The 8,534-nt window shown below is 56.6% G+C and overlaps 1 protein-coding gene across 7 annotated transcripts in view; it reads left to right on the top strand.

Moving 5' to 3' along the window:
* PARVB (parvin beta) overlaps positions 1–8,534 on the top strand; it is a 144,333-nt gene extending 135,799 nt beyond the window's left edge. For all 7 annotated transcript variants that reach the window (XM_003317294.7, XM_063808048.1, XM_016939351.4 and 4 more), the window contains 2 exons: positions 3,166–3,238; positions 7,910–8,534. In XM_003317294.7, the coding sequence (XP_003317342.3) occupies positions 3,166–3,238; positions 7,910–7,986 (150 nt within the window). In that variant the 3' untranslated portion in view covers positions 7,987–8,534. The remainder of the gene's footprint in view (positions 1–3,165; positions 3,239–7,909) is intronic.

Consider the following 8,534-nt stretch of genomic DNA (forward strand, 5'->3'; position numbering starts at 1 on the left):
GAGATAACAGGCATGGGAGGGTGGCAATTTCCTGCCTGGCATTTCCTCAGCCTGAGAAGAAAGCAGAAGGAAAATCTCACTTCAAAACCACTTACTGTGGGGCCGAGCGGCTGCAGAGCAGTGAGGCTTGGAAGGGGCTTTGTGCTCCCCTTAAACTGTTCTCTCATGGTGTAGGGGTGACCACCTCGTCACCCGATCACACTCTCCAGCCGTCTCTGAGTGTCTCTGCGTGTCATGCATCTCATCCCCAGCCCCTCCTGAGCATCCACTCCCTCAGCGTGGAAGAGGATTCCTCAGGCTTAAGAGGTGCACGGGAGAGGCACGTGAAAACACCGGTCCAAATTGGTGCTGACTTTTACAATGGAGAAGAATCTTTTCTTAAAAGAAAAATCTTTTCTCGCTATTCCCCCTCTTTGCTATCCTGTCTCCATCTCGATTTGGGGTCAAGCCTGTTGTGTGTGTGTGTGTATGCATGTGTGCATGTGCATACGTGTGTGTGAGCTCATTTGATGATATGGACGGTGGTCAGCTGAAGGGACCTGTGTTGCTAGGGGAGTGGAGGTGGGAGGCTCTTGGAGGAGAACGGGCACAGATTCTATGTTTCAGTCCTGGTTCCATGCCTGTGAGCCCTGTGCCTTGTTTTTTTTTTTGGAGGCGGGGAAGGAATCTCACTCTCTCACCCAGGCTGGAGTGCAGTGGCACGATCTCGGCTCACTGCAACCCCTGCCTCCTGGGTTCAAGCGATTCTTCTGCCTCAGCCTCCTGAGTAGCTGGGGTTACAGGCACATGCCACCATGCCTGGCTAATTTTTGTATTTTTAGTAGAGACAGGGTTTTACCATGTTGGCCAGGCTGGTCTTGAACTCCAGACCTCATGATCCACCCACCTCAGCCTCCCAAAGTGCTGGGATTACAGGCCTGAGCCACTACATCCAGCTGCCCCATGCCTTTTTAGGGCACCGATGTCCTAGCCCATCTCAGCCCAGCACCACCCTCCTTTGTGAAGGAAGATGATATCCACCTCGTACAGGGCTGGGAGGGGAAAGGGAACCTGTGTGGAATACACTGACCCCATGGTGGATGCCCAGCACCCGCAGGTCGCTCCCTGCTCTCTCCTTAGGGGAACTGCGTTCTGCACCCTCTGCACTGGCCGTCCTCACTCCTCCCCCATTGCCAGTGTTTGGCCATCCTCAGGCCCAGCCCTGGTGCAGCACTCCCGCATCTCCAGGCAGGCTGTCCTGCAGGGTTGGGGTGTCTGCCATGTGGCCCAGTGTTCCCGTTGGCAGTTTCTGAGTTGGCCTCTGGAGCAGGGTCTCCGTCTGCTGCACCCCCGCCCCTGGGTGGACATGGCCTGCCCTCCTGCCGGGCTGTGTCTTCCCCACTGACCCTATGACTAACCAGACCCTCTTGCGGTTGGCGCTGGCAGGTCATTCGCCCCTTTGCTTCTCCGAGCACAGGCCGTGTGCACTGTGGAAGCTTTTCCAAAGCACCCCACACTGTTTTCCAGTGTTGTTCATTTGATTAACTCAGGGAAGCCTCTTTTTCCTGGTTAATTATTAAATTACATTGCAAGTAAAATTGTTCTTGTTTCTGATTCATTGGCCTCAAAATCATGAAAATATGATCGTTGAAAGGATTTTTTGTTTGTTTGCTTGTTTTTTTGCGACAGAGTGTTGCTCTGTCACCCAGGCTGGAGTGCAGTGGCATGATCTCAGCTCACTGCAACCTCCGCCTCCTGGGTTCAAGCGATTCTCCTGCCTCAGCCGCCCTGTGCACCACCAAGCCCGGCTAATTTTTGTATTTTTAGTGGAGATGGGGTTTCACCCCATTGGTCAGGCTGGTCTGGAATGCCTGACTTCAACTGATCCACCTGCCTCGGCCTCCCAAAGTGCTGGGATTACAGGTGTGAGCTACCACGCCCAGCCAGGATGTTTGATTACTAAGAGCCCTGAAGTCCCTTGCACTATGACATCTGTGCTTGTTTGCTGTTTGTTTGTTTGATGTCCCCTCCTCCCATCAGCCTTGGCTCACGGCAGGTGGGTGGCTGGATGTAATCTGGTTCATTGCCGGCATCCCTCTGAGTGGTCTTTAAACACAGCCCAGAAGGCTTTTATTTTAAACCTGTTCAGCCATCATTAGCAGAATAAAAGCTTCAGGTACATTTGGGGGCTGAGGAGTAATAGACCCTTTAATTTCAGGGGAAGTCACGGTAGGGCGGAGGTGGCCACGTTTCTGCAGCATCTAACAGGACCAAGGTCCTGCAGGCTGACGCTTGCAGCCACCATCGGTCTGACTTCCGTTCTGACTGGTCCACTGTCCCTACTCAGTGCTAGGGCCCTCCCTCCCCTGAGGGCACCCCATCCTGCAGAGACACAGCCTCACGTGCAGGTCTTTACAGCCCTTCCTGGGGCAGTGCCAGGCCTGCGTGCCTCTGCACGGGACTCATCCTCTCTGGGCCTCAGTTTCCCTGTCTGTGAAATGGGGTCACTGTGGGCCAGGCGCAGTGGCTCACGCCTGTAATTCCAGCACTTTGGGAGGCTGAGGCGGGTGGATCATTTGAGCCCAAGAGTTAGAGACTAGCCTGACCAACATGGCAAAACCCGTCTCTAAAAAAAATAATAATAATACAAAAATTAGCCGGGCACAGTGATGCGTGCCTGTAGTCCCAACTACTGGGGAAGCTGAGGCAGGAAGATGGCTTGAGCCTGGGAGGTGGAGGTTGCAGTGAGCTGAGATCTCGCCACTGTGCACTAGCCTGCGCTCTAGACCCTGCCTCAGAAAAAAGTAAATAAGTAAATAAATAAACAAAGAAATAATAAATAAAATGGGGTCCCTGTGACTTCTCATCATGTGGCTGGCATCTGGGGCAGAGCAGGCTCTTGGTGGCTGTGAGCCCTCGCGAGCAGGCCGGGCACCTCATCCTTCCATCTCTCAGCCCAGATCACTGGTGTGAGGGGTGAGAACCACCTAGTAAGCGCACGTGGCCCTCCGCAGACTTCCTCACCCATCTCTGCCCACCCTGTGGCCTGCCCCGGGCTCACTGGGTCCTTGTGGACGTCAGCGTTGCAGAGGCTCGGTCCTGTCCGTGCCGGCTGTCCTCCAGCAGTGGGCAGTGTGTGGGAACAACTGTTGGACCCCCACGCTGACCCACCCCCTTCCTTGGCAGGTCCACAATGTGTCCTTCGCCTTTGAGCTGATGCTGGACGGAGGCCTCAAGAAACCCAAGGCTCGTCCTGAAGGTAATGCCCCTGGCTCAGGTTCCCCCGGGAGGGGTGCGCACGGAGGGGAAGAAAAACGGGTCCTAGAAGTGGCTGGAAGGCTGGCGTGTTGTTCCCCAGATGGGCCCCACGTCTCTGGCTCTGGGGCAAGGGTCTGCCAACCCCAGCTCCTCAGTCTCCTCATTTTGGGAACCAGGAGGACTTCGCTGGTGGAGCTGGCAGTGCCGGTTCTTTAATAACCACTTGACTTTGAAGGACGTGGCCTCTGCCCACAGACCTCAGGATTAAGTGCGTCTCTAGCTGGCCACTCAGGCTGGAAATGCAGCTTCGTGCCCTGAGAAGATATTAAAGGCTTACTCAACTGTAATGACTATTGGGCTGGAGGTCCCCTGATGCTCAGCCAAAGGCAGTACTTGGTAGCAGGGACTTGGCACGCTCTGCGTGGGTCGGAGCTGGAGGCAGGAGGCCAGCAGAGCTGGGGCGGGCGGTTGCTTCCCTGTCCCCACCTGGCTCCTGTGCCAAGTTACCTATAGGAGGACTCTCTAACCTGAGTGAGCATCACAGTTCCCCAAACACACTTCCTAGGTGTTTGGGGACAGCCAGGCTCAGCAGAACATGGGTGGCGCTGCCTGTGAACCCTGCTGGAAAGTTACAGGGCAGAGCCGAACATTAAAGGCTTTGACGAGTCCTATATGAAGACATCTGTTTGCCTCCATCAAAACCTTTGCCATGCAGGAGGAGCCCACAGAACTCAGACACTGTGGTTTAGTGCCCTGGGCCCCCACTTTGACTGTGGCCCCCTACCTAGCCCTGCTCCCTCTCCTGAGTCCCCCATGGTACTATATGAGTTGGGAGCCCATGATGCTTCCTACACCTGTTGCCAGCATCCGCTCAACGGCGGGCTTTGTAGAGTCTCCAAAATAGCTAGAAAATGGATCCTGTCCCTTCCATCTACCCACTGCAGCCACCGCTTCCTGCCAGTCCATGCGGAAGGTTCCTGGCCGGTCCCTTCCTGCCTGTTCATCCTCCTCTTGGGGTTTCACAGGACAATTTCACACCCTCCTGTCTCGTGTGTATGGCTGTTTATTCTTTTTTGTTTTGAGACAGGGTCTCACTCTGTTGCCCAGGCTGGAGTGCAGTGGTATGATCACAGCTTACTGCAACCTCTTCCTCTTGGGTTCACAGCATCCTCCCACCTCAGCCTGTCGAGTAACTGGGACTAAGGTGCGTGCCACCATGCCCGGCTAATGTTTTAACTTTTCTTTTTTGTAGAGACAAGGTCTCACTATGTTGCCCAGACTGGTCTCGAACTTCTGGGCTCAAGCGATTCGCCCATTACAGGCACGAGCCCCCATGCCTGGCCTTGTTTATTTTTTATTGTCCCTCCCTCCCCACTAGAACAGAAGCCTCAAGGGAGCAGGGCTTTGTCCCCTGCATGCCGGTGCTGAGAATGATGCCTGGCCTGGAAACTGCTCGACAGCACTGGATCAAAGCACACATCCAGCGGGGAGTGTGGCGAGCTGCTGCCTGTAGAGACCGGCCCGGCCTGGGTCTCCGGGACCCCTCGTTGCTGCTGCCCTGCAGCCCTTTTGTTGCTGCGAGGCAGGGCCATGAGGGAGTGGCTAGGGGCCCGAGGGATGCTGCTTTGCCTCTCCCCAGCTGTGCATCCTTGAACAGGTTACTTTGCCTTTCTGTGCCAGGGCCTCCTCATCTGTTGAGGGGAGTGATGATGGCACCTGCCTCCACGCGTCATGGGGTCGCTGGGTGGGGGGCGGATGTTCATCACACAGGACTTGTCAGAGCCTTCACTGTTCAACTCTGCCCTGTAACTTTCCAGCAGGGCCCACGGGCAGTGCCATCACATGCTGCTGAGCCTGACTGCTCCTGAGCACCTATTACGCTCAAGTGAGCTGCTCCCATGAGCACTGGAAGAGGGTCCTGCCCACAGAACACACCAGGTCCCTGCTGATGGTGGCTGCTAGCTCAGCGTTAGTGTCTGGTGGGTCGCACACTGTCAGGGAGGAGAAATCCTTGCTCATGTCCACTGTGGGCTTGGCTGGGGCTTCCTTTAGTTTCCTGTAGCCCAAAGCCTGGGCCCTATCTGCAGCATGGGGTGCTTCCCCCGTACCCTCAGAAGAGCCCCTGGTGGCCCTTGGCCTCTGAGCTGCTGAGGGAGCCCTGCTTCTTTGTCCTCCCGAACCCCTGACTTTTTTTTTCTGAGGCAGAGTCTTACTTTGTCACCCAGGCTGGAGTGCAGTGGCGCGATCCCAGCTCACTGCAATCTCCGCCTCCTAGGTTCAAGCAACTCTCTTGCCTCAGCCTCCCAAGTAGCTGGGATTACAGGCACCCGCCACCATGCCTGGCTAATTTTTCTATTTTTAGTAGAGATGGGGTTTCACCATGTTGGCCAGGCTGGTCTTGAACTCCTGACCTGAGGTGATCCACCTGCCTTGCCCTCCCAAAGAGCTGGGATTACAGGTGTGAGCCACCACACCTGGCCCTTTGTCCCGTTTTTGAGGAGTGAGGCAGGAGCCCGTCCAGAGGCCAGGATATCCTCTGATAGGCCGGCCTCCTAGGAGGGTGTTTGCCCCTGAGCCCGGATGTGTTTCCTACCCATCTGCCGCTGGACGGCACATTAGGGAACCCACCACGGACGTGTGGAGACCAGGCCAGAGGCAGAGGCACTGGTCCAGGGCAAATAGCAAGTTCTGCAGCTTCCCAGGCAGGGTCCCTTGGGTGTCCCAGGGCCTCTGTCCAGCCCAGGCAGGGGGCAGAGCCGGTCTGCAGTGCTCATTAGCACCTTCGCTGGGCCAGCACTGGGCAGGGGCCAAGCCGCAGAGATTTATGAGATGGGGTCCCTGCTGGGCCTCTTTATTTTGTGGCTGATGCAATGAATGAGAGACTTTTCCTTCTTCATTCAAAATCAGCTGGGGAGCAAGAATCCGGAGGTAACAGAGATAAGAATGACACGGAGAATGGGGTGCAGTGGCTGCGGTCTCCCTGACACCCTCCTCCGAGCTAGGCAGACTTACCCGGGTACCCAGGGCTGGTGGGGAGGGAGGCAGTGGCTGTGGCCTCCCATGCAGGCCTGAGACTGCCCTGTTGGTCCCCACCCTGAGGAAGCAGAGCAGTCCCATACCCCCTGCACGTGGGCGGGTCTGAAGAGCCAGGCCCACACCTGGTTCCCTAGGCCCCCAGCAATGATGGGCATCCTGGCCCCCTGCCCCCTTGTGGGGACCTGGCGGAGACTCCAGTGGGGTCCCCGACCCTGCTCTTAAGGAGGCCCCTTGCCCGGGAGAAAGGCTTGTGGCTCGCTCCAAATTCACAGAGCCGAGTGCGGAGCTCGATGGTGGGGTGGGTGTTTGGGGAGCACAGAGGGACTGAGGTTCATGGGTCACAGAACGGGATTCCTGTCCCTGGGCGCAGGTGCTAAGGGGCGGCTGTGGTTAGCAGGTCTGGCAGGGGTGTGAGGGTTGAGTTCTGTTTGTCCAGCGAGGCTGTCTCGAAGTTCTCAGAGCTCAGACCTGGGGGCTGCTGCGTGGGGGCATCGGTGTCAGGCTGCTGCTCTGGTCTCCCTGTGAGTCCACCATGGGAGTGGAGTCAGAGGGGGCCAGGAGGTGATGGCCCCCACCCCTGGGAGCTCCTCTGTCCTTGCTGCCCCCCTCGCCTTGGCCACCTCCAACTCCATGGCCGCCATTCTCCCTCCCCTGCCTCCACTGGGCTGTTGGGAGCTGGGGTGGACTCTTCAGGTCAGGGGGAGACCCTGGGATCCCCGACAGAGCCCCGGGTGTGTCCCCAAGCCCGCCGAGCCGAGTTCCCCGACAGAGCCCCGGGTGTGTCCCCAAGCCCACCGAGCCGAGTTCAGCCCTGCTTTTGCTCTGACAGCACACTCGTGGGCAGGTCATTTCTCCATGTGAGTCTTGGTCCTCTTTGTAAAACGAGAGGGAAGGAAAGGAGGCTGTGCAGGCTCTGATGAGGGTGTGCGAGTCGAGAAACTCCACGCCCAGTGCCAAGGACAGTTGCTGATTCTTAGCATCCACCCCACCTGCTCTCTCAGTAACCGATGTCGTTTCTTACGCTTGTGATCAGGACTAAAGCACAGGGTCATCCCATGGCTGCTTTTGGATCACAGGGAGTCAGGACTCCAAGGGCCTCGAGCGTTATCTGGTCCAGGCCCATTTTACAGATGAAGGCACTGAGCCCCAAATCACGGAAGTCACTTAGAGGTCACAGAGCAAGTGAAATGAACAAGGTGTCTGATTCCCAGGAAGGTTCTTGTCCACATAAAGAAAGTGGCCCAAGACTTCCGGGGCCCCAGAGGGAGCTGTCGGGTCCATTAAATGTTACTGGGGTTTTTGGTCCTGGTAAGTGTCATTAGCCATGTCCCCCAACCGGTTCTTAGACATGTCCTGATGCAGATCCAGGAGGGGCTGTGGGAGTGTCTCTGTTCTTGTCACCCCAGGTGCCTGTCCCCGCAGGGTGTCAGCCCGCGCCAGGAGCTCTCACACAACCTGTGTGTCTGGGGAGGCACTGCCCAGAGCGTCCTGGACACGGTGGTGGCCAGTCTTTAAGGGGAAGCGCTGTGTGTGGATGCGGCAGCTGGTGTCATGCTGGAGACGTGGCTTCTGAGAGTACCTACCGCAATGACAGGAGGATGGCACGCCTCTGAAGTTTCTCTGTTTCCTTCTGCAGACGTGGTTAACTTGGACCTCAAATCCACCCTGAGGGTTCTTTACAACCTGTTCACCAAGTACAAGAACGTGGAGTGACGGGGGAGCTGTGGATGGTGGCAGGAGTGTCCCAGCAAGAAAGGCGGCATCCGTCTGTGCCCTGTGCCTTTCCAGGGAGCCAGGTGCCATGGGCTTCTGGTCCAAGCTGTGTTGACTGTCATCCCCACCCCACCCCTACCTCACGCCTGCCCCACCCCCTGCCTCTTTTGGTTGTTGTTCTTAATCTCCTCTCCATGTAGTTCCCAGTGGGCAAGAGCCTTTGAAAATGCAGGATTCTAAACACTCGTGCTTGCGTTTGAGGCCTCGCGTCACTCAGTTGCGTGGGATGATGAGTCCGTTGTTGTCTGCCTTGGCTGAAAGATGAAACAAAGCCTGAACCCCAACCCCCAGCTGACTGAGAGCACCCTGCATTCTGCCTCATGGTGCAATTAGCGATCATAGGCCTTCAGAAGTACAACATCAGCTCAGCAGGAACGCCGGCTCCCCGAGGACCCGGGCTTGACGATTCACTGGGGATCTCCTGGGCTGGGCTCTCCTTGGAAGTGAGGCCTTTTATTAAAAATAAAAGGGTTTTGCAGTTTGAAAAA

This window comes from Pan troglodytes, chromosome 23 (genome assembly GCF_028858775.2).
Source record: "Pan troglodytes isolate AG18354 chromosome 23, NHGRI_mPanTro3-v2.0_pri, whole genome shotgun sequence".
In the NCBI taxonomy this organism is placed as follows: domain Eukaryota; kingdom Metazoa; phylum Chordata; class Mammalia; order Primates; family Hominidae; genus Pan; species Pan troglodytes.